General features: G+C 39.6%; 1 protein-coding gene across 1 annotated transcript in view; it reads left to right on the top strand.

Annotated features, from left to right (window-relative positions):
• Window positions 1–24,910, top strand: part of RXFP2 (relaxin family peptide receptor 2) — a 168,974-nt gene extending 144,064 nt beyond the window's left edge. The window contains exons 8-20 of the mRNA XM_069466955.1: window positions 1,054–1,125; window positions 1,696–1,767; window positions 3,609–3,680; window positions 4,897–4,968; window positions 7,709–7,780; window positions 8,744–8,815; window positions 10,381–10,452; window positions 10,561–10,632; window positions 13,078–13,149; window positions 15,830–16,059; window positions 16,681–17,091; window positions 20,513–20,731; window positions 24,651–24,910. Coding sequence (XP_069323056.1) covers window positions 1,054–1,125; window positions 1,696–1,767; window positions 3,609–3,680; window positions 4,897–4,968; window positions 7,709–7,780; window positions 8,744–8,815; window positions 10,381–10,452; window positions 10,561–10,632; window positions 13,078–13,149; window positions 15,830–16,059; window positions 16,681–17,091; window positions 20,513–20,731; window positions 24,651–24,910 — 1,768 coding nt within the window. The remainder of the gene's footprint in view (window positions 1–1,053; window positions 1,126–1,695; window positions 1,768–3,608; window positions 3,681–4,896; window positions 4,969–7,708; window positions 7,781–8,743; window positions 8,816–10,380; window positions 10,453–10,560; window positions 10,633–13,077; window positions 13,150–15,829; window positions 16,060–16,680; window positions 17,092–20,512; window positions 20,732–24,650) is intronic.
• Window positions 24,911–26,524: the final 1,614 nt, after the last annotated feature.

Raw genomic sequence — 26,524 nt, 5'->3', positions numbered from 1 at the left:
TAAAAATTAGCTAAGTGTGGTGGCACACAGCTATAGTCCCAGCTACTTGGGAGGTTTGAGGTGGGAGGGAGTATTGCTTGAGCCTAGGAGTTTGAGGTTGCAGGGTTGCAGTGAGCTATGATCGCGCCACTGCACTCCAGCCTGGGCAATAGAGCCTGATCTTGTCTCAAAAAAAAAACAAACAAAAAACACCCCCCCCCCCAAAAAACAATGTTGTATAATATTTTAGGAATTAATTCAAATCAAAATAAAAAAATGGAAACCATTCAAAAGACTATGTAGTAATAGTAATTAGTTACTACTAGTGTAGATATAGCCTGCCCTGACTGCCTTTAGAAAATAGGAATTAAGGGCTAACCTCTCATTGTATAATGAAGACAGGATATGGAAATTATTTACTTATATACTCCTGCCAGTGCTATGATCGAATCAATACTGTATTGTTCAGTTGCTTTGGAAGTTAAGTGAATCATGATCCTGTGAGTTGAAGTTGGCCTACTTGCCCCAGTTCACCTAGTGATGTTCTGAGAAACCCTGAGCACATCTCTAATTCCCCTTGTGCTTCTAACTTTGTATCTTGAAATAGAAAAGAATGAAACTTGCTCCCCCACCTCCCATTCATGGGAATAGAATGAAGAGAATTGAGGAATAAAAGGTGCAACTCTGTGCTGAAAGAGTAAGAAAGCTCAGCAGTGAGAGGCTGGCTAGTCTCACCTGCCTGGCAACTCCTATTGGTCAGAACAAGACAGCTGCCATGGTTCCAGTTTGCGGAAGCCAAGACTAGCTCCTTCCCCAAAACACTAGAGTGCAGGGGTAGGGATCAGAGATGCCCAAATCTCATTGCATGGGTACTGTGAGGACAGCATGCATTTCGCTAGTTCACGGCCACCTCCAACTGACAGCGTCTCTACTCTCCAGCATGAGAAAAGCACCTTGTACTTTACAGGCCAATTTCACAATTGTCTTTAGGTTAAGAAAGTGGAGAGCACCTTTGACATCCTAATAAAGTTCATAAACCATAATCACCTGACTCTTCTATCTTATTCCTCCCAGATTTCTTCAGCATAATTGCATTAGACACATATCCAGGAAAGCATTTTTTGGATTATTTAATCTGCAAATATTGTGAGTAAGCTCTTTATCATTATATTATGGGTATAATTTTAAGTTAAGACTAAAAGAGTAGAATGATACTTTTTCAAGGGTTGACTTAGTTGTAGGGAAATGGGAGGAACAGGTTATCACAAAGTACTTAGATTAGTTATTACACTGAAAGGACTATTAAAAGAGTCCTACTTTTGCCAGAAGACATGTAAAAGCTCTTTTCAACCTTGTCTTCTCTGGCTTGAATCACTTCCACAATATATTAGCCTTTTGAGTTTACTAAGGATATGACCAAAAAGGACAAAAGCAAAAATTACTCCACAGAGTGAGTCATTATACTCTAATATAATGTAATATCCCAAAACATTATGTTTGGCCACTTCCCTTACCCTGGGCCTGGTGTTGCACACACTGGACTTGTGGCTATGTGTACCTCCTGGTCGTCCCTTGATTTCTCTGTTTATCCATCAGAGCGCCTTCACGAGCAGATGCCCATACTTTATAATCATCATCAGTGGCTTATATTCTAATTATATGTGATGAAAATGTAGCATTGAGTTTGTCTGATTAACTCTCCCATGCTATTTGTAGATATCTCAACCACAACTGCATTACAACTCTCAGACCTGGAGTATTCCAAGACTTACATCAGCTAACTTGGCTGTAAGTATTCTAGCTTTTATTTCCCCATAAAGGATCATAGTCTTAATGATGTACAACAGTGCTCATATAGCTTCTACTTATTGATGTATCTTGTTTAGTATATTTCTTTTTTTTTTTTTTTCTGAGACAGAGTCTCAACTCTGTTGCCTGGGCTAGAGTGCTGTGGCATCAGTGTAGCTCACAGCAACCTCAAACTCCTGGGCTCAAGCAATCCTCCTGCCTCAGCTTCCTGAGTAGCTGGGACTACAGGCATGCATCACTATGCCTGGCTAATTTTTTCTATATTTATTTTTAGTTGTCCAGCTAATTTCTTTCTATTTTTTTTTTTAGTAGAGACAGGGTTTCGCTCTTGCTCAGGCTGGTCTTGAACTCCTGAGCTCAAAGGATTTGCCCACCTCAGCCTCCTAGAATGCTAGGATTACAGGCGTGAGCCACCACACCCGGCCTAGTATACTTATTTTTCTGATTGTCACATAGTCTGGAGCACTTTACCCAAGCAATTCAGACAGTGGCACATCAAGTGGTAGTTGTGTGGAAAGGAAGCTGGCTGTGCTTTTCCAGGTGGCCTTCTGAGCCCAGCAGTAGGCTTGCTAAGCCGTCCCTCCATCCAGTTCACCAAGAGCCGGTTTCCTCAATCTCAGCACACTGGCATTTTGGCTCACATAATTCTTGGCTCGGAGGGAGGGCCAGGGGTTGGGGAGACTATGTCCTGTGCATTATAGATGTTTGGCACCATCTGTGGCCTCTACCCACTAGAAGCCAATAGTCCATCTCCTTCCCCAAGACTTGTGACTTCCAAAAATGTCTCCAGACATTGCCAAATGTCCCCTGGGAGGAAAAACTGCCCTCCATTGAAAACCACTGACCTACAGAGGAAGCAAGTTCAGGATTTGTTCTGATTTCCAGAGCATCAGAGCAAAGTCTAGCAATATGGTAGCTCGTGGCATTTCACCACTTCCCAGGCTGAGCCACCAGCTCCATTCCAAGGAGTCTCACATCAGACGTCTGTGCTTTCATTAGAAAAATAAACAAAGGGCGGTTAGAAGGTTCTCTGTGTTGTTTGCCCATTTTCTGCAAGTTGGCCTGGTCTGGAGGAAAAGGCCAAGGCTTGGCTTCCTCCAGACCCTGTGTGTGCCTGGCCCTATGCTTAATCTCCCTGGGCTTCTTTTTTCTCATCTGTGAATTATAATTCTTTTTTAAGAGGGATGTTGTAAGGATTGCAACAATAGAAAGGAGACTTATTTCCCCTTAGTCTAATTTCTTCTACCAAAATATATTGATAGTTAAAAACAAAGGCTTGAATTTACAAATATTTTCAGTCTTTCACCTGCAAAGCTCTTTATGAATGGTTTGACAGCAATTCATTCATTTGTGCAGACTTTATTGAATACATCATTAAAGCACCGTGAGACCAAAGAACCACCTATGATTCCCCACGAATTTTATTTTCATCCATTCTTCATGTGGTTAATCAGTAGGCCAGAGCATGTACAGAGCCCATATTCATTCAGTATGTGCTGCTGGTGCTGGACCCAGGTACTCAGATGTGAAGGATTATAATTTTGGTCTTTAATGCCAGTGGGAGGTGGAAAGAAAACAATCGGAACCCAATTCAATAAGTGCTGTGATGGAGTTGTAGCAATTTGGAGGAAAGAGTTGCTCTAACTATAGGATGAAGGAAAATCTCCCAGGGAAGTGACACCTCAGCCACATATGGAAGGACACAAAGGAGTAGGCCAGTTGTTGTGGGGAGGCAGGATTGTCATGGGCATTTTATTTTTTCCTCATTTTATTTGACAAATATCTCTAACACTGGGATGTTCTTTGAAATGTTTTGTCAGAATTCTAGATGACAATTCAATAACCAGAATTTCCCAGCGGTTGTTTACTGGATTAAATTCCTTGTTTTTCCTGTAAGTATTCATCCACCTTTCAATATATCTGTCTATAAATTACAATGACATCTAATACTAGTTTACAAAAAGAACTTTAAAAAAATTAAGCCCACTTTAGTTTTTATTAGTCAAAACCTCTCCTGTATTTCCAGCCAGTTACTGTTGCCACTTCTTGGCCATGATTCAAAGGGAACAGCCAATCAAATTATAATGTATATTTTAAGCCTACTAGTTGATTTTTTTTTTGATCCCTCTTAATTTCCTTTAGTCCTGAGGCATGTTTTTATTTGCAGAGGTTTACCAAAGATAGTATTCATTTTTATATCCTAACTACATTTATATTTATTACAGTCTTCCAGGAGGTCAGTTCCAACTCCATTTTTAACAAAGGAAAATATGCCTTTGCCCAGGAAGAGTCACGGAAAATTCCAAAATCTTTGTCCTACCAAGAGAGCTATTCTTGCAATTATATTTTCACTGTTTATTAATACACTGGAATGATTTATCAGTAGGGGATTATTGTGTTCCTTTATAGCTGATCACATAGCATCATTATTTTTCCATTTGTCAGAAGGGACCACAATATCATAAATTAATTATGCAATTTAACATACTCATGAGTTGTTTTCTGTCCCTAAATTCCCCACCCCCGCTATCACTACTTAGATTTAATGCAGTTTCCAATGACGCCCTTTAATTTTAACCTTCTCTCCTTTCATACAACACTTGGCCCTTTAATTTTATAGATGATTAATGGCCCTCATAAGAAGTGATGAAACTTTGGATGCATGGCACTGGAAATGATTACATATGTGAAGTTTACAAGGAAAATTACCATGAACCTAAAAATTATTACCCAATATATACTTTTGCTTCATCTCATAAAATTGAAGCTCTGACTGGGGCGGGGGGCAAGGGCAACATACATCACCTAAACATTTGTACCCCCATAATATGCAGAAATAAAAAATAAAAAAAATTAAGCTATATACATTTATTACTAGGATATGTATCATATTTATGCATTCATAGTTTCTTTGACAACATCTGTTTCCTAATCCTTGCCAAACACATATTTAAAGATCATTTGGAAGAAGTAGTTATGTATTAATATAAATTCTTCATCCTGATATATTGATTTTAGCATGCAAGTTAATAAACCGTAGAATAATAAAAATACTGTCCTTAAAGTGGCACATCATTTTGTTTCTAATAACATTTTCTTTTTGTAAAGGTCTATGGTTAACAACTACCTAGAAGCCCTTCCCAAGCAGATGTGTACCCAAATGCCTCAACTCAACTGGATGTGAGTATTCATGCAGGATTTCATTTGTTATTTGCCCAGATCAGGGAAACTAGCCACAAAGTTAATACAACATTATCTAAAAAGTCCATCCAGGATTTCTCTCCAAAACCAAAATCTCATCATATTACTTCTCTGGTTTAAAAATCCTGTGAGGGTTCCCAAAGGTGTGGGGGTAAAGTTTAGCCTTTCCCCTTGAGCACCCAAGACCTCATTTTCCATCCCTTAGCCCATGTAGTCTCTTTCCCTGCCCCTCCTCCACACACCCCTTTCTTCCAGATGTGTAAAACTACTGTTCCTACAATCAAGTCCCTAAGCATATATTGTTCCTTGAACTTGAAAATCTTGCTCCTTTATTCTTTTGGCTAACTCCAACATTTCCTTCAGAAGTCAACGTAAACATCACCTTCAGAAAGCTGTTCCTGACACACCAACCCATTTCAGCAGCTGCCTTTGTCCTCCCCTTGCATCACGACTCTACCACGCCGCCCAGTTTCTCCACCTCACACCTGTCTCAGGGCAGTATCATCATATAATCATTGGGTTATCTGCTTGTCTCTCACATAAGGTTACATAAGTTCTGGGAGGGCAGAAACCTATGATATGATTTGCTACTCCAGCATTAGGACAATGACCAGCACATGACAGATGCTCAGTAAACCTTTGTTAGCTGGATGTGCTACATCATTTCCACTCCCTGTTAGCTTTTAACCAATACCTGTCTGCAGCGTTCATTTAAGTTACCCCATGACTTCACCACCACTACCCACTATTCCGTCACATACACCTTCATGGTCTCCCGCAGCACCCAGGGCTGTCACGGCCATTGATTTCCTATGCTGTGAAAATGCTGATTGTACCATCCTTAGAACTCTTCTCATGGTCAAATCGGAGAACTCTATATCCACAAGGTGATATAGTTTTTGATTCTCTCTGAACCAACCTCAAAATTTCTTCTTATAACACTATTAGAGTGTGTTGTGTTTATTTACTGACTTTTATTGTTATGTATTTATTTATATATCTGTCTGTTATCAAAGGGCTTTTAAAGCAATAAAGTCCCATATGAGTGTGCCACTATTAAAAATGGGAATAATGAACTGAAAACCATGAGAATAAAACTTGTTAAGAGTGGGTGAAAGTAAAATACTTAGAAATTAAACAACTACACATACACACACACACACACACACACACACACAGTGGAAAACCAACAGGAAATAGTAAAGAGAGCAGGAAAATATCAGGGCCCCAGCCTGCTACCCCTCCCCAAAATTCGCATCAACAACAAGGAGGAAATGGGAATTCTCATTTTCACTGTAGGCTTAAAGGCAGGAGAATACCGCCCTGAGGAGGCTTCTCTTTCTCCCTCACTTGCTATCGAGTGGGACAGTTGCTCTCACAACTCCAAAGTATCATATTTGTGAACACATGAGAAAACATATAATCCATTCTATTTAACAATATTTGGACGTGTAAGAAAGGACAATGTTTATTATATTTAATCAGAGTATATTGAGTGAAAAAATATAGAGTTCCTGTAAGAATTTCCAAGATGGCTTTAAAATAGGATTTAAAAGAAAATGACAAAGGGATTAGAGATTTTAGTGTGACCCATGAGAAACATTCAGAAGCAGAAAAATATTTGGGGAAGCTTGTAGGAAGCTGACTATAAAGGGAAATTAGGAGACTTGGCAGAAAAGTCGGCCTTCTCTTATTCCCCCGCACTACTCAGAGTGTGAATGTCAGAGTGTTCCGCAGGGTGTTGCTCAAGTACGTGGGATGCCCCTGTCCAAAGGAATCACCTGGCAGAATGAAATGTCCCCACTCATGCTTCCCCAGTGTCAGCGTGCGTCATAAACAACAGCAGGACCTGCTTAGACGCAGATGGTTGGACCTCAGTCCTGGAGTCTCTGATTCAGTAGGTCTGGGGCGAGAATCTGCATTTCTAACAAGTTCCACATGGCACTTAGGCTGCGTCCCTGTTCCCTGCCAGTCTGAGCAGACTTGGCATTAGCATCTTTGAGGCACAGTAGAAAGAACCTGCGTTTTGGCATCACGCAGAATGAGATTCACATCCTGACTCTGGCGTTCAGTATATGCAAGATAACGTTGGCCTCAGTTTCTCTTACAGCAAAACAGAGGCACAGATATCTACCAGATGCTGGGGAGAATGTGAGAATATAATGATCAATGAGTCCATGGATACAGAAGTTAAGTTTCTAGGCTTTAGAATCTGACTGATCTGGGTTAGGTCAATTCTATCACTTACTAGCTGTGGGACCAGAAGTGAATCTCCAAGAGCCTCTGACTCCTCTTATGTTAAATGGGGCCAATGGTGCCAACCTTGCAGGAGTGCTGTGTGATGCATGCAGAACAGCACCTGCCACTGTTAAAGCCCAATAAATGGGAGTTTATGGTGGGTTGGGCAATGTTATAATTAATAGCATGGTGTTCAGCACAGCAAGACACTAGCTTACTAAATGTGAGAACACAGTTCAGAACTGTTATATGAACAAAAAACATCTCTAAAATTTGGGGTCACGTGTGGCCTTCTGGATCCTTGAGTGCAGACTTTTGAGTGAATCCAAATTTTACAGCAGAGTTTGGATTCAGTCGAGGGGCTGCACTCGGGGATCTGGAGGGCCACATGTGGCCTTGAGGCTGGAGGTTCCCCAGCCCTGTGTCTAAACGTATGATTTGTACAAAAATATTAAAAATATTTTTCCTCCATGACTTTCAGGGATTTGGAAGGCAACCGGATAAAACATCTTATGAATTCCACCTTTCTGTCCTGTGATTCACTCACAGTGCTGTAAGTATACAATGGACTTCAATAAATAAATGAGTGGAAACCCAGTAGATTTGAAAATTAAAAGAAAACATTGACAAAAAAATTTAAAGTAGTGTTTTGTTTACAGCATTGGTCTGAAACTGCAATACTAGAAATGCACACATTGATTTATTGATTTTGATGTTGGGGCTGAGCCTTAAGTTGCCCACCATTTAGCACTCCAGCCTCTGTCCTTGTTTCTAAGGGGAGTCATCAGTCTATGACCTTCTCAGCTGCACTGGTACCTGAAAGTTCCAGTTTCCTAACCCCACGGTCACCAATGAAATGAAATAATATATGTGAAAGTGGTTAGCTCTACGATGATTAGTTGTTACTGCTAAGGACTCTTATCACTGGATGTCTCTCTCCCTAAAAAAAAAAAATTATAATTTCGTGCTTAAGGAGAAAACATCTAACGTATTCTGATTGACCAAAGATTCTGACTGGTGACTGTGATTGCTGACTATGATTATGATTTTATTGGGGGGCGGGAAGGCAGATGGATCAGTCAATCGGGACATTTGCCCTGGTACGCTTCAAAACAAGTGTTTTGGTTTTGTTGTAATTATAGGTTTCCACATTTAGTAAGCACTTAGCAATGTTTGTTGATTGGATGAGTGATTGGAAAAAAGAACCGAAAAAGGAAAATTAGAAAGAGACGTGTTCTAAAATAATCAGAATCCAAACCAAGTGTAGCTTTACAGACCACACTCAGCATCTCAAATTGCTCATGACAGCACTTCCTGGAGAGAACCTGGGGTTGTCCTTGGTGAGAAACTCCTGCCTTAGGTTCCACACGGAAGGATGAAAGACGCCTCCCTTGGAGACTTCAATGAAGGCTTATTACGTTACACTCAATCAGTGGCCGTCAGTGGCATCTCCCAATGAGAACTGGTTACTACAGCAGACACAAACCCACGTGCTGATTCTCGCCATGTCTTACAGGTTTCTGCCTAGAAATCAAATTGATTTTGTTCCAGAGAAGACATTTTCTTCATTAAAAAATTTAGGAGAACTGTAAGTAGCATCGTCTACTAGGAAAATATGATTGCTTCTTCTAACATTATAAATTTAAAGGACTAGTGAGACTGCTTTTCCACTAGTAGCAATCAAAATCCTGTAGACTATTGGATATTAAAGAAAAGTTAAGAAAATCAACGTTATCCTAAGGTCTAAAGCACATTCAAATCAGATATGGATCTGGCCTACCCTAGTTTCTCTGTTTCCTTTGGGAGATTTCATATATGTGTGTGTTTGGGAGTAAATGAGTTTTTCATAGTTTCTTAAATGCAGGGATCATTTCTCTCTAATGACTTGAGTACAGTTAATTGTCAATAAATGCTTGCTGAGTGAATAACTGACTGGCTGAAATAAAACTAGTTATAACTGAACAAAAGGACAAAGATGCTTATTAACCCTTGATAAATTATGACATCTATAGCAAGTGAAATGAATACAAATGTCTGGAATGAGGATTAGGCTCGTTGAAAAATATTCAGAGAGTTCATGGAATTTTTTCTGTTCAATTACATGTTTTGTAAATGGAAGCCTTTTAAAAAGCATTTGTCTTCCTTTTAATCCATTGCTCCCCACATGCGTATCATTGGAAGTTAAAAGTGTGTGACATGACAAACAGTGGTGATTAGGGTCGAGAACTCACCCTCCTGATTGAGGCCTCAAAATGGAAATTCATTTCTTATTTAACCTCTCCTCCATTCTTTATACCTTCTTTTGAAATCCAGAAAGGATTGGATAAATAACTCAGTAAGAGTAATCTAAAACATAGTTCATGAACAATTAAGATGATTCAATATAATTAATGAGCACCATAAATCACATCCAAAAATATTTATTAAGTGCCTAGTATGTGCGAGGCACTGCATTAGTACCAAAAATATTGTTATTTTAGGTCAAAAACTTAAAGGCAGCTCGCTCAGAAGAGACTTCCTCTCAGAGGCATTCCTGGTCAGACTCTGGAGTATGAACATGGACTCGAGTTACAGGCAGAGGTTGGGGAGCAGCCCAGGACATACAAAAACATATCAAACTCTCATTCTCTTCTACAAAAATAGCCCTATATAAGGATATATTAAAAATTTGTGAACTTATCCATTCAAGAGTGTCTGGGAAGATACTAAGTGGCCAACACTATCTTAGCTGAGGTGCAAAATAGATACAAGACGTAAGACTGGACCTCAGAAAGTTTAGCTGGATAAACAAGAGATCATGTATATAAAGCAAGCAGGAATCACAGAAGCGTAAGTGGTAGAAGTTGTACAAAGAGTTCCTAAAACAGAGGAAACTAATCAAAGTAGATACTAAAGCCGGGTTGAGAATGCGTTGGAGAGGGGTGAGAGGAAATTCCAGACAGGAACTGGATGACCAGGATGTCCCATGTCCATAAGTGATGGAAAGCATACCCATTTGGCTGACACATGGCCTTGTTGCGTAACAAGTTATCAGGTTGGTTAAAGGATTCATATTTTCTGTTACATCAAATGGGATGATGATATTAGTGAGGAGCAATAACTATGTCATTTATTTCCAATGTAATTGCTTTGAATTTTCACTGTCATCAACAGGGATCTGTCTAGCAATATGATAACGGAGCTACCACCCCACCTTTTTAAAGACCTGAATCTTCTACAAAAGCTGTAAGTTCTTCTGCTCACTATAATCAGATTTAAATAGCAACACCTTGAGCTTCCAAAATAATAACACCCTCGTGCTTTTTTCCCCTTCCTTCTAATGGTAAAAAAAAGGAACCTGTCATCCAATCCTCTTTTGTATCTCCACAAGAACCAGTTTGAAAGTCTTAAACAACTTCAGTCTCTGTAAGTGAAATATTATAATTATGCTATTATAATTTTAGTGGTAGTACTTTATTTAGAGACACATTTATTTTTAAATGAGTATTTCACACACAGGAGCATGCTTTCTCAGGCTGTTACGAATATCACTGTTACTATCAAGTACCTACTAAATGACAAATACGTCTCATTTTTTTACCATTCAATATGCAAAGGCCATTTCTGTGTTTGCAGATACATATAGCTCCTTCTTGAAAGCTGGATTGATATAGCAAAATCTCATCCTACAGTTTTCACAAAGAATTAAATTTGCAATAATTTTGTTACTAAAAGATTGGTAAAAACAAATTATGTAATACTTGCCTGCCTTTTCCTTTTCCCTTTCTTATAAGAATCTATTTGATATTGGTCTACAGTACATGCTTTTTACTTTACAAGAAGTAAAGAAAAAAACTATCCCACAGATGTGAACATTCGGACAATAAATGTTGCATAGTATTTTTAAATGTCAACCATATTATGTCTCAATGATGTCAAGAATTCTGCTACTTATCCTTTGAACTTCATGGTTCCTTTCCCATGGATGGCTATTGCTGGCTAAATATGTTTGTTTGTTTTTAACACAGAACATATTACATTACCAGATTTCAACCTAAAGAATTTCTTCATTTAATTCTAAAGACCAATCCTTAAAATCACTTTTTATTCTTGCTAAATAGTTTTCTATTGGAAATTAATACAAGATTTAGGTACTGTCTCAACAGATATTATGAGCATCCACTGATGTAAAAGACTTGGTCCCTGCTCTCAAGAAACTAGAATATTAAGAAACCCAAAATACTAATAACTCATTGTTTTTAAATAGAACACCAGAATTCAGGATGTGGACGACATGATTCTTCCCTTCACTCACCACAGACTGCATTTCTGAAAACCAAAAGATCCAGTCACCACATAATATTTTTCTGAAAGCCAAAGCAGTAACTATTTACTCCATACTTTTCTTTGTTTTGTTCCTTTCTTTATGATCTCATTGCTTTTTCTCTAAGATTCATTCATACATTTGTTTCACAAACATTTACTGGTCACCTACTTATGCATAATTGGGATAGAGTGGCCTCTGCTTTTTAGGAATCTATAGAGGAGTGATCGAATAATCACACAATCTATGTAAAGCTAAAACTGTAATGTATCAGGGATAATGCTAGGGAGTAAAAGAAAAAGGAGGGAAAAAACCTTTTAAAAAGGACTTAGCGTTTCCTGCTAGAGGGGCCATGTGATGATTCAGCAATATAATAATAGCTCCCCCAAGTTTCATTTCTGACTTCTGAAGACAAGACTCACTGGTCAAAGGAAAACTCAGAACCATGTTGATAAACCCTTTTTCAGATTAGCCAAAAAGAAACCAAGTGAGATTCAGACATCTTTCCAGATAAACATTAAAAACAAAAGGCTTCTCTCTTTTTAGATTGTGCTCTCTCCATCTGCTGCCTGAGAACATGGAAGCTCTTAATTCACACCATCCTAAAGAGGTCTTCAAAGTATCCATATTTGTAAAAGCTTCCGGGTAAACTAAGAGTACAGAAGTGATCAATGGAGCCTTTTGAGGCCATTTTTATGGGCCAGGAGGAATTAAAGGAATTATGCCTTCCACTGGTGTCTTAGAAAACAACTGTCCTGAATTAGAGCACCTCTGGCTACCTCCATGGTTTCCGGCGCTATAGACACATAGGTCAGAAAGAAATGCCTATATTTAAATCCGGATTCTCTGTCAGGAGCAGTGGTTTATGCCTGTAATCCTAGCACTTTGGGAAGCCAAGGAGGGCGGATAGCTTGAGGCCAGGAATTCAATACCAACGTGGGCAATAGCAAGACTCCAGTCTCTACAAGAAACAGAAAACTTAGCCGAAATAATGGCTTGCTCCTGTAGTTCCAGTTACTCAAGAGACTGGGGCAAGAGGATCACATGGGCCCAGGATTTTGAGATTGCAGCGAGCTCTGATGATGCCACTGCACCCTAACCCAGGCAACACAGCAAGACCCTGTCTCAATAAATAAATAAATAAATAATCCATCCAGGTTCTCACAAAACTCACTTCACTGAAGCTCTCAGATTTGAAGTATCAGCTCCTGAATGAAACCCTTTAACTATCATGGCATTGTTTAAAAAACCAAACAGAGCTAATTTCATAATCACACAAATCACCACTGCCATTTTAAAATCAAAGAAATGAATGAACATGTTCTATTAGAATGTAGTTTTGCAGGTGAAGTGACAAAGTCAGCTCCAACTCACAGGAGGCAGAAATAGAAATGGCAACTTTCTCAGATAGTGTACTGTAAAATTTTCATCCTAATTTGAATTGGTAACATAAGATCTTGAAGCATTATATTTCAGCTATGAAAAAGAATGTAATTATTAAAATATTTATTCTTAAAAACATTAAACCTATTGTGCCTATTTTCCAGAGACCTGGAAAGGATAGAGATTCCATATATAAACACACAAATGTTTCAACCCATGAAGAATCTTTCTCACATGTATGTATGCATAAAGAATGGAGAAGGAAGCATGGTGAAATGTTTCAAATGTTCTCATGTAAACTGTCTAATGTATCACTGCAATGTGTTTATATGCAACAAAAGTTTTTATTGAGAGCTTTTTAATTTTTTCACCTTTGGTCCCTGTTCAAATAGAGTTCAATATTATGATGTGCCAACATGAATGACCCTTCTCTCTGGAAACATGCTGTTTATCCAATTGAGGCCCAATAAGAGATCAGGGTACCAGAATGCCACATATTACACAAGATGAAGTCACTGGCTAAATGGTACTCAGGAGACCTGGAAACATTAATTCACTTCACATGATGAGCAGTCGGCTACACTAAGATTTGAGCCCTTAGGAAGAAAGATGCTATATAAATTCCAGGTGTTGTTACTGTTACTAAGTGCACTACAAAATGGAGGTAACTAATCTTTATAATAGTTTTTGATAAGTCACTTTAATATATTTGGCTAAAGTGCACTTGTGTAAGTTATGTTAATATATGTGTTTATAACATGATCATTTCTTTATCAACTGTATAATCTATGTATTCATGATTTCCAAAATTAACCATTCTTATCCACAAAAATAGGGAGGATTCAATGTAAGACTACAAGTTGGGTGCAGCAAGTGAATGACATGGTTGATATGAAGGTGCCCTTTTGGGAGAACATTTTGTTTATGTCTGTGCAGTAGGTGTGATTACTAAAAGACAAGTGTTTGATGCATAGCCACATGATTTTGTTAATTTCTTTTTCTGGGGCACCATTAGATAAATATTTAATGGGCCTATCATTTCCTTGTTCCAAAAAGAATGTGAGGTCTTCTTAGAGTAGAGAAATTCAACCTTTTTAGAACTTGATAGAGAAGCTGCTATTTTAAATGTAGACACCAGGTCAAGGTCAGGAAGTGCCCACTGATAAACAGAAAACACGGTAGTTAGCTTTGTTACTTCCCTCCTAAGTGACCTACTTATTCTTCTTTCATCCTCCTTGCCCTTCACTTGCTGGAACACCTCCACCTTCTCTCCCCTATCCCTTCCACCCTACAACCAGTGGTGTGACCACAGTGGGAGGGAGGTCAAACCACTGAGAGACCCTCCGTGGCTCTATCTGAAGACAGAGGACATAATGGAATCCTGAAGGAACCAAGAGGTCAAACCAAGTGTGTACCAGGGACTCCAGGGAAGGAGAAGAAAACAAGAGGGTTAGAGGTCGAGTTCCTTTAATTGGATGCTAGATATTAGGAAGCCAGACTGTATGCTACTTGAGGACAGGGATTGCCTCCTATTTCTCTCCCTGACACACCCAGCACTTCATTATTCAGCATCCATTTGCTGATCCAAGGAGTATTTGTTGAATCCCTACCATGTGCCAGGCACTGTTCCAGAGGCCGGAGACACGGTGATGAGCAAGAGAGAGAATGTCTGTCCCGTGGAGCTTCCACTTAGCTTTAGGATCCAGAGGGTAAATGTGTACACAAGCAAAAAGTAAACAAGTGCTGCAGAGACAAGTCAAGCAAGATGAGGATGGAAGGAGGACGTAGGTGGTTTAGATGGAAGTCAGAGTGACGTGACAGACATTTGAGCAGATCTGAATGGAGGGAGGGGCAGCGCTGGCAATAGGGGTGGAGAACCTTCCAGGCAGAGGGGAAAGCAAAAGCAAAGCTCGATGAAGGGCAGGGGCCTGGCTTGCCTAAGGATTAGAAGGTGGCTGGAGTGTCTGGGTCAGGCAAGGGATACAGGGCAGGAGGCGAGGTGGCTTGGGCAGCCAGGGGTCCCTGTGTGACAAGATGCCTTGAGGCTGCAGCAAAGTGAAGCTTTGTTTAACTTGCTGGTCTAGAAACTGAATTGGGAGCGGATCCCCCCCCCCCAAAAAAAATGGATTAGACTGAGAGAAAAGAGCAGAGAAATGAACTGAAAGAGGTAGTAAAAGAATAAAAATAGAATGAGTTTTATGAGAGATAATTCTGAATGCACAGGTTTCTGGGATGGCCATAAGCTAAAGGACCTCGCCATCTCCAACAACTTCAGGATTTCCCCGTGCCCAGATCATAACTACACTGACCACAAGCAAACCTATATATTCCCCTAGAAATTGTTTAAGTCCTTCCAGATCCTGGTAAGAAGTCCGTGTTTAAAGTGGCTGCTGCTTCTCCCAGCCCCAGTGAGACCGATTTTCCCCAATCTCGGAGCCCCCCCCCAAATTCCTGCCACTGCCAGGGAAGAAGTAAAGTGAGCAGACCTCAGGGTTTAAATCTCAGGACGAGACCGGAATATTTTAGGTGAGCTACAGTAGGTTGTTTATATCCCAAACCCAAGCCCCTGGCTGTTTTAGAGATCAATTGAACAATGATAATCTACTTTTATAATCCCCTGCAGAATAATCCCATATGACCGGAAAAAAAATACAGGTCCTGAGATTTCAAACTTTCATGTCCTCCCCAATGCTCCTCAGCCAAGCCAGTGACTTTCTGTGTCCTTTAGTCCTATCTTGAAAAGGACACTGCCTAATATGTAATGAAGAGCTCTCTAATTATGTAAACACTGCTAAACAAAAATACATAACCCTAGCGAAGTTGCAGACCTAGCATAGAGTTGCAGCCCTGAGAGGATTGCAACAGTAGTTTCTGTATCACTACTGTAAAGTGACTCTTTTTTCCCTTTGACTTTAGTTATTTCAAAAACTTTCGATACTGCTCCTATGTTCCCCACGTCCGAATTTGTATGCCCTTGACTGACGGCATTTCTTCATTTGAGGACCTCTTGGCTAACAATATCCTCAGAATATTTGTCTGGGTTATAGCTTTCATTACCTGCTTTGGAAATCTTTGTGTCATTGGCATGAGATCTTTCATTAAAGCTGAAAATACAACTCACACTATGTCCATCAAACTCCTTTGTTGTAAGTATGTTTTCTGTATAAATAGATTTAGGATATCTTCTGTGAAAGCATATATAGATATGTTTTCAACAAATGGCATTTAATATAAATTATATATACTGGGCAATTTTTTTTCCTAAATATAAATGTGCTGGTCTTTTGTGGCTCTGTTTTAGGTTGTATGATCTTACAGTGACTTGTTCTTGGGGGTTATGTCTTAGAAATGGGTAAGAAGGAGCTGATGAGTCAAGTGATTAATTCTGGAGAAAGTTCTGTGGGTTCTAAAACTAAGCTTGTCTAATTTCAATCACAATAACACCTATGCTTCTCAAGCCCAGATAATAATCTTTATTAATTATGCAAATAACACGTTTACTGTTTAAAAATAGCCTCCCCCCACCCTGAAAACTCCCTGTCCCTTATTTTTTAAACCATAAAACAAAGACATAGTGTGGAACTTTAGAAATAGTACAGATTTTGAAGTGCATTGGTATTGAGTCTAGTAGGTGTTTGCATTAGTTCATCTAATACAGGGTGAAGGAACTAGACCTAATCAGAAAACTAAAATGCTAGCAATAGACTTAGAAACCTGAAACCAAGATGCTGGAAACTACCAACATACACCTATCGATTCTTCCACAGGTGCTGACTGCCTGATGGGTGTTTACTTGTTCTTTGTTGGCTTTTTTGACATAAAATACCGAGGACAGTATCAGAAGTACGCCTTGCTGTGGATGGAGAGTTTGCAGTGCCGCCTCTTGGGGTTCCTGGCCATGCTGTCCGCCGAAGTCTCTGTCCTGTTGCTGACCTACTTGACTTTGGAAAAGTTCCTGGTCATTGTCTTCCCCTTCAGTAACATCCGGCCTGGGAAACGGCAGACCTCCGTCATCCTCAGTTGCATCTGGATGGTGGGATTTTTAATAGCTGTAATTCCATTTTGGAGTGAGGATTATTTTGGAAACTTTTATGGGAAAAATGGAGTATGTTTCCCACTTTATTATGACCAAACAGAAGATATTGGAGGCAAAGGGTATTCCCTTGGAATTTTCCTAGGTAAATTATATTTATCATTTCCTGGAAAAACATAATCTTGATAGAAATACCATAAATTACAGCAAAGGTGGATTTGTCCATTTCAGAAACTAATATAGTCAAGACTGTGTCCTTTTTTAAGGAAAAGTTCTTGCTATTGTATTTTTTGAAGTTTTTATTAAATTTTTTGTTATAGAGATTTAATGTGGAAAACAAAGACATACTATCAGAATCTCTGGGTGACCTTTTTATTATCCGTAAAATCCTTTGATTTCATATTTGTATGCATTGACTATTGGCTGGAGGAATTCTAGTTCAGTGCCTAGTCCTGTAACCGTACCAAGTTATTTGAACTCATTTTTTTTTTGACAATCTAGTTATGAGTTAAAGAAATAATTCCAAAGTTCTGGAAACGTACTAGCAGGAGATATCTGAATGGAAATACCAGGAAGATTTATTGTCTTTATTCAATGTAGCTCTTAAGTCAGCAAGGTAAAGATGTTTCATAAAAACTCTTTCCTTTTCAGTTTTCTTAATTCTTTCTATTTATTTTTAGAAAAGAAGACCCTACATTCTCTTATAAATGAACGACAATTTAGTCCTTTAAAATTAATAAATGTTTTTCTATTTTCTAATATGTATCACTCCTGCTTATAATTAAGGCCATTTCCATGTGCTCTCTTTAACTAGGGCAGTATCACCATTTTGACTCCCCTTCCCATCTCTTCTCATCCAGGCAGTCAACAAGCTCTCTTGTTCTTTCTTTTTCATCATATGGTTTTCATCAGAATTTGCCTGTCTTCCTCCCAGTCTCTACCCACTACTGTTGCCTTAGTTTAAAACCTTCCTACCTCAACCCTGAATTATTACTTTAGCCCTTACCAGTTTTTTGACCTCTGGGGCCTTCCTCCTCCTCTCCTTTATCTGTTCACTACAGCTGTTATAATCTCCCTGAGCATCAAAAGGACTGTCTACACCTCTGCTCAGAGACCCTCAATGGCTCCCTACTACTATCAAGGTCAAGATTAAATTACTTCAAACTCATCATGAAACGGTCCTCACCATTGTTGCCAGTTTTTCTTCTTCTACTCCTTCTCCTCCTCTGAAAAATGAAACATTTTATCTGCACCATTTTAATAATACTGCTCACTCACTATCCTGTTTGGTAGCTCTTAGTTCATAGATATGTCACTCCCAGGATATTGTAGGCTGCTTTTTGTGTTTCCTCATGACTCTATTTCCTCACTGATCCTAGCACAGGTGCACTTAATAGAGACACCCCCAACACACACACACACACACACACACACACACACACACCATTACATTCATTGATTCAACAGGGATTTATTCAGCACCTACTATAGGCTATGCACTCTGTTGGGCTCTGGAAATACAACAGATCCAGCCTTCACAGACCTTACAGACCATGGAGGAGGAGGCAGACGAGTCAACACATCCTTACGGCACCAGCTGATAAATGCCATGATGGAAGAGGACAGAATGTTCTAGGAGGCCCAGATTTGAGGCTCAGGGAAGGCTTACCAAAAGAAATTAATCTAAACTGAGACCCAAAAAGATGAGGAGGTATTGGCCAAATGAAGACAGAGGAGGGTGGGGTGAGGGCTGTGATCCAGGAAAAGACACAGTGCATTCAGAGGCCCAGAGCCAGAGAACCGGGCAAGAGGAAGGGATAAAGACGCTCAGTGTGGTGGATCTTACAGTGAAGCCATGGAGGTCAGCCCAAAGGGGCCATGAGCCTGTGATGTATTCCAAATAGACAGAGAGTAATACACGCACGCACACAGACACACTCTTTCTCACACCATCATTGTCATCTATTTGCATGTGAAAGGAGTCCTAGAGCTCTAGATAAAATACATTTTTTTCTATTTGAAGACTATGAGAATATACAATTTTAAACTAATTTTTAATTTGAGAATGGTTTTAGTTTTAGAGAAAAGTTGCAAGACTAGTACAAGTTTCGATATACACATTGCCCAGTTTCCTCTATTGTTACCATCTTAATTCCTGTAGCGCAGTCAGAACATACACTTTGATCCTTTCTATAAGTCTGTTTTTAGAATTTAGGCCAGAGGAGCATCTTCTAACAGAGTGATTTTATTTTATGCTTAACTAAACTTTCTGACAAGAGGCCTAAGACAAACTAGTTTTATAAAATTTTACTATATGGCTTTATAGTGAGATTCCATGGGATATGAAATGCTTGGGATAAAAATAACAGATCACCTTGATTTAAAGTATTTTCCCCTAGAACTTATCAATCTTACGTACAGTCTAGGTTCAGATTAGCATGTTTAAAGCAACTTTGAAAATATATGCAAATTTTATGTTCACTATGAGGAATGAGATGGTCATTCTTAGGACTTTTATTACAGCAAGAATAAAGCAAACCAAGTGACTAAGAAGCCAGCATTAAAGGGGGTACTGACATTAAGCGAGAATCTTGTAAATATATTGGCCTGCAAAGAGTGAGTCATATAGTTGAATTTTAAACTTTTTTCTTATTTCTTTTTTCTTTTCTAAAATGAGTCTAAGGGGTTCTGAACCACAGTAGTTTAAATTACTGTGAGAAACCTGAAGAAAAATAAATAAAAATGCATTTTTGTTCTAATATTGTTCTTACTTAAGACCAAAAGCCATGAGGAATAATGTTTATGAGGCAATTATGCTCATGATAAATTCTAAGGTTATGTTATTCATATTTATAAAATAAGGAAATGGGGTTGTATTTTTTTTTTTTTGAGACGTGCATATGATTGCAGGAAACTTTAAGGTTTGAATTTGCAGAGAGCTAAAAATAAAAAGACTTTTTCATGCTTTAAAAAAACTAGAGTTTACTTCATGACATGTAAAGATCTGAATTTTAGATCTGCAATTCTTCATAAGGAGTTTATGTATTTGAAATCTCTTTTTAATCTGCCAAGCCCAATTCCCTTAGTTTCCTTGAACTTGGGGTTTTAGCCGAACACCACTGGGTTTATATTAAAAACATGCTTCTTCAAATTGTCAGTGTAAGAAATACCATATTTAGCATCTAAGTACAGGTTGAGCATTCCTAATTTGAAAATCCAAAATTCAAAACAATCTAAATCTGGAACTTTTTGAGCACCAATGTGAGGCCACAAACGGAAAATTCTACAACTGATGCCTTTGCTTTCTGATGGTTCCATGTACACAAACTTTGTTTCATGCAAAAAATTATTAAAAACATTATTCAAAATAACCTTCATTCATAATGAATTTTGTGTTTAGATGTAGGTACCATTCCCAAGATATCTCATTGTATATGCAAATATTCCAAAATCCGAAACACTTCTGGTTTCAGACATATCAGATAAGGGATACTCAACCTGTGCCACAATATTTTTACTGTTGACTTATACACCTGAGATGTTAAGAGCTGTGCTTTTCCCAACAGGTGTCAACTTGCTGGCTTTTCTCATCATTGTGTTTTCCTATATTACTATGTTCTGTTCCATTCAAAAAACCGCCTTGCAGACGGCAGAAGTGAGGAATCACATTGGAAGAGAGGTGGCCGTTGCAAACCGTTTCTTTTTTATAGTGTTCTCTGATGCCATCTGCTGGATTCCTGTATTTGTAATTAAAATCCTTTCTCTCTTCCGAGTGGAAATACCAGGTCAGTCTCTCCTACCATTGCCAAGAACATTGTGCCTTCTTTCGCATTTGTTTTGCCAAGGCCAGAATCTAGGATGGTGCCTCTCACATAGTAAATTTTCCATGAATACCTATGGCTTCCATGCAAACGGTTATTATTTCCTCCAGTGTTTTAGGATCAATATTCTAAAATAGAAACTGGGTAATGGTGCTATCCAGCCAGGAATAATAAAAAACAAGAGCTAGAGAGAAACCAAGTCTAAGTATCCTGCTTCTACCTGAGCTAGATAGTGGTTCTTAGCCAGGAGTATTCACAAAAAATCAAGATATGCATGCCCAGGCTCCACCCAGGTCTCTGGTTTTAGTCTCTAGGCGCTAAGGCCTATATACGGGGTGTTTTGCAAAAGCTCTCATTGTGGTTCTGAGGTGGTGGTTAGAACCACCAGTCTATTCCATGGTCCTAACCATGAAAGGTCACACTGGGCTCTGTGGAGTGCTGGATGTTCCGTAGAGGCACCTGACACATCAAAAGCCCTTATGAACGAGTGATGAATGGTGACGAATGCACAAATGACAAAAAGTTCTAACAACCTATGTCCCTCTGGCTTGTGCACAAGGTTGTGAGGCCTTGTCAGATGCCTTGCTGCAAAATGCCACACAACATTCATGGCATCCCCTTAATCTATCGTTTTCATCTCCACAACAAGGCATTGACATCCCTCAGGCCATCTAAGATGCGGAAGCGAAAATCAGAACAGAGAAAGGGGCTGAATACTAGGGAGCCTTTGCTGGGTGGTGAGAGCAGAAGTTGTAAGGATTTGTGGGCGATCACTCAGGGAGAGCTTGTAGTACACGAAGAGCAGAGTGAATTAAATACTAATGGACACAGATGTTCACTTGAGGAATAGTCTCCAATCTATTACTGCTACCTGGTTGTCTCAATTTTTACATCCTAACATCTCACATTCAACAGGACTAAAATGCCCATCAGCCTTCCTTGCTCATGGAATAAAGTGCAAATGCTGGATTAGCATTTTAATATATTTTTGTCTCCACCCCACCCTCGTACATTCTATGATCTGGGCCCATGAGAATGATTGGGCTTTTTTCCTTCACTTTTATGACAAGACATCAGCCTTTGCTGAAGAGGGAGCCTTTGCTCCATCTGGATAATAGGTTCAACCTCTGAGATCCCAGCCCACTGAACACCCCTTTTCATCCCTCAAGGCTCAACCCAAATACTCCCCTTTACACAGTGCCTCTCCTGACCTCTCCGCACCCCACTTCCATCCAAACCAGGTGCTTAAATGTCCAAGGCATTTCGTTTGGTCCTCACTCGTTAGCCTTGTGTGAACTCCTCACAGCGGCATTAGTTTGAATGATTCTTCTGCTCTCTTCAGATTATAAACTTCAGGAGGGGGATCATGTCTTACTCATCTTTGCATTTTCCACAGTACCTTTCTTATAGTGTTATTTAATAAATGCATTCTAATTAGAGTAGCTGAGCTGGTCCAAGAGTGGTAGAATGGGGGTGGTCTGTCCCATCAGCCTCCCCCACTCCTGTGTCCACACCTGCTTCCCCGTCCCGTGCCATTGCGTCTCCTGGGTGTGAGGGGAGGCAGCCTCGTGTGGTGGAAGAAGGGCCCGGCACTGGGTGAGCGGGAGTCCCAAGTTCCCCTCTTGACCCAGCCACTGACTCATTGAGGGAGCTCAAGGAGGTCACCTCACCTCCCTTCACTGAGGCTATTTCTAGATGGTCTGTCAAAGTCCTTCCAATGTGAGTATTCTGTGAGTCTGTTAATTCCTTGAGTCTTTTTCTTTCTGTATTGGTAGCCTTTTATGTCCTCACGTGGTCTTTCCTCTGTGTGTGCATCCCTGGTGCTTCTTCCTGCATCTGAATTTCCTCTTCTCATAAGGACACTAGTCAGTTGGGAATAGGGCCCACCCTAATGACTTCATTTTAGCTTCATCACCTCTTTCAAGGCCCTATCTACAAATACAGTCAGACCCTGAGGTACTGGGGATCAGGACTTCAACATATGAATTTGAGCAGATATGATTCAGCCCATAACGCGCTCTGATTTAGAATCAGGAGATGTCTGGTGAACAAGGGTGTCTGATAGCAGCAGAAGTCATCGTCACCCTCAGAGACGCTAAGACCCTTTCAGATCATGATAAGCTTAATAAATACCTCAATAACGGGAACTAGAACAGGAAAAAATGTTTTGTGGAAACAGTACTGGGCCATGCACCAGTCTTTCTTTACACTTATGGTTCAATACTTTGAGGTTAGAACACTTTGGTGGACCTAGGAGAAAAGTCCTTATCACACTTGACAGAGTCCTTTCTTGGTGTTGTAGGAAATGCTGCATTCACTGACCTAAACCCACCCTGTCCCCACCCTCCGAGAACCCTGGGTCTACTGGTCATGCCATGCCATGTCACTGATAGTACATGGGGTTACCCAAACACAGGCCAGCTTTAGCCCTCCCATGTCACATTAGAGGGTCTCTCTGAGACTGAACGGGACATCCCCTTCAGAGTGGAACTTACGTATGGGACTTACGCAGCCTATTCGTCTTGGCCCAGTTGAAAGCAGGGGCTGTTAGGCACTGTTTTCTATGAGGATGGGTGGGATTGATGATCACAATTCCCTTTGGGGACACAACAGACAAGAAGCAACTTAGTCTTTCTTCAATCATTAACTCTTCAGATCATCTGAGTTTTTAAAAATTAAGGACAAGTAATATAAAACTACTTAAGTCTAAATATGGGCTAAAATACAGATTTTTTTTTCATTTCCATATTCTTTTCAGTTAAAAAAAAATAAGGACAAGAAAAAGGTCGGGAAAAAGGAAGACAGTTATAGAAAAGGATCTGGGAGGGATAAAGGAAAGGAGAAAAGAGAGGACGGAAGGTCAGATCCGCAGTCAGAGAAGAAATGGAAAAGAAAGACACAGTGAGGGTCAAGAGAACAACATAACAGTGGTTAAAGGATAAGAAAATCACAGGCTGCAGAGGGAACAAAGGGTAGCGAGAGAAAGCATCATTGGCCTTTCTCTCCAACTCTTCATGAGTTCTTGTGAAGACGTGGGAGGAGGCACATGGTGGGGTGGGGTTTGAAAACAGGTCTCAGTGCTGAAAGGAGGGTCTGCAGAGCCCATTCTGGCCCAGCCCCTTAATTCAGCGAGCCAGTTATCACCAGTCCCTTCTACAGAGAAGGCAAGTGAGGTCTAGGGATCATAAGTGACTCGCCCATGTTCACCCAGCCGAGACTGATCTGACCACAGGAGCGGACTGTGTTTAAAGGAGGAAAACACATTTCATTCTAACCAACAAATGATACCCTCAGGAAGGACATATTCCAAATTTCTCCTCAAGAAGAACTTTTTGTAGCTTATTTCCCCAAATATTAGCATTTGTAAGGCTTCACACAAGAGGATTTCAGCAAGTTTGGAGGATGCACTCCTCTTTGCTCCCCAACCCTTTTCCTGGGATAACAGGATGGAAGGTACGCCAGGACAGGCCACTAAGCCTTGTGGACTGGGTGGAGTTAAGACCAAGATCAGAGCTGGCTGCTGGACCAGAAGTTTCCCGAAGCCTGTTTTATTGATTAAGAATTATTTTCTCATTTTCTTATTTTTTATAAAGGAAGGCAATAAAAATAAGAAAAATACATTATATAGCAATTTATACTTTAAGAAAATGTTTTCACATATTTGCTCTTACTTGGTCTCACAACAACCTACAATTAGTTACTAAAACTAAGAAAATTTTAGTGATAAGACCTTAAATTCATAGCTCCTGTGCCCTTCCAACAAAGAGATTTTCAATAAGACAAGAGAAAATGTAAATGTACTCTCATAAATAACTGAGTTATTTGCATTTTATGTCTATTTAAAACTTCAACCTTTTTTCCCCCACTTTGTTTCCTTCTCCAGGCACAATCACTTCCTGGATAGTGATTTTTTTTCTTCCAGTAAACAGTGCTTTGAATCCAATCCTCTACACTCTCACAACCAGCTTTTTTAAGGACAAGTTGAAACAGCTGCTGCACAAACATCGGAGGAAATCAATTTTCACAATTAAAAAAAAAAGCTTCTCTATATCCATTGTGTGGACAGATGACTCCTCTTCACTTAAACTTGGAGTTTTGAACAAAATAACCCTGGGGGACAGTATCATGAAACCAGTTTCCTAGTAATAGTTTTGGATCTCTGGACTTTCGATGGACTACCTAAAACAAGGGACAGCTTTTGGAAGATGACATCTGCAGTGCTTTTTCATCATCACCAACAGCAAACCTTTCTGCACAGAGAGCACCACAGAACGGCTTTACCAACTGTGCTGAGAACTGCGCCAGTGTTCTTCTACTCCCCCTTCCATGCCTGAAATGCACGAGTGAATCCGTGGATAGTGGGCTGAGATGCAGTCGGTCTCTAGCTAGCCAACACGATCAACCCACCAGTGGATGCCCACAGGTTGGCACCGCGTGGTCTGCTTTCATATCGAGTTGCACTGTCCATAAAAGAAAAACATTCACGACATCTTATTCCAGTGTGGCCATAATAACATAAATCTAACATCTCTTTCCTTTAGCAGTATCAAATAAAACCATCAGCATCCTGCTGAATTGATGGTAAAGGATTTCTGAGATGTTCAGCCACCCTAAGTCCTACCCTATGGAGGTTGGTGGAGTAGCCACTTTGAAAACAAAACTTCATACAAGGTTGCCAGGTCTAACATATGACCACAGAAGCACACTGAAGAGCCTAGTGCCATTCACCTTTTTGGCTTTTATTTAATGTCAGAAGAGCTGAGATCTTCAGATATTTTTCTTAAGGTTTCCTAGGGCACAAAGGAAAATTGGGCATCTCCACTACCAAAAACTATACTTTAATATACTTTAACATTTTTTAAGTATAATTTTTTCATAGCCCTAACCCTATGGCTGCAAGTTCTGCTTTCATAGAAGACACAGATAAGGGGTATTAAAGGGAATTCAGGAATCATGGTTTGATTTGGAACCATTTACTTACTCAGATAAGTTCCCATTATTTTTAACAAAAAGGCAAGTAAGTTTGGATTTGTTTTTTGAAAATGAAAAATACTTGTGAAGTCCTAGGCATTTTTAATACTGAAAGTTTATACGTGAAAAAAGAATCAGGTAAATAAAATTATATTTTGCATTTGTCCATATGTTATTTAAGCTTACCAAAGACCATGGGTAGGGTCTATTGACTGTTATGCACATTTCTCCTGATAAAGAATATAGCTGGGAAAAACAGCATTTCAGCTCACAAGACACATCTAACATTTTTCTTTCTCTTCCCTTTTTGCCACAGCATGAGGCAGTAACTTAATTTCTTCGCTGTTCACTTCAGTGCAAGTTCCTTTAATGAGACAAAATATAAGCAGTTGACGGAAGACAGCTTATCATCCACTGTTTCACATTAAATGGCAGGCATGCCCTTTATCTCATAGCTTCCAGGAGAGAAAGAAACTCAGAGTCTATGGGTCATGGCCATGCTGGTAATTCACTTGTTATTACTTACTGTTGACTACATACATAACACGAGTTCCTTCATTTTAATCAAGTAAGATATTTCCTACAGAAGTAAAATCTTTTCATTAGGATTCTGAGAATAATGTTCCTACCCACTGACTAGGCTGCCCTTTTCCTTATGGCTTCAAACTTTTCTCCATCTTATCTCTTCAATATGATGAATTGCTTCCCAACTTGTTTTCTAGATTCACTGACATTTTATCAAAAGTCCTTTGCCAGTAGCATCAGGAGCATAAATAACGGATAGAC

The sequence above is a fragment of the Eulemur rufifrons genome, chromosome 4 (genome assembly GCF_041146395.1).
Source record: "Eulemur rufifrons isolate Redbay chromosome 4, OSU_ERuf_1, whole genome shotgun sequence".
NCBI classification, from domain to species: domain Eukaryota; kingdom Metazoa; phylum Chordata; class Mammalia; order Primates; family Lemuridae; genus Eulemur; species Eulemur rufifrons.
This window is presented reverse-complemented; position numbering and strand designations above follow the sequence as displayed.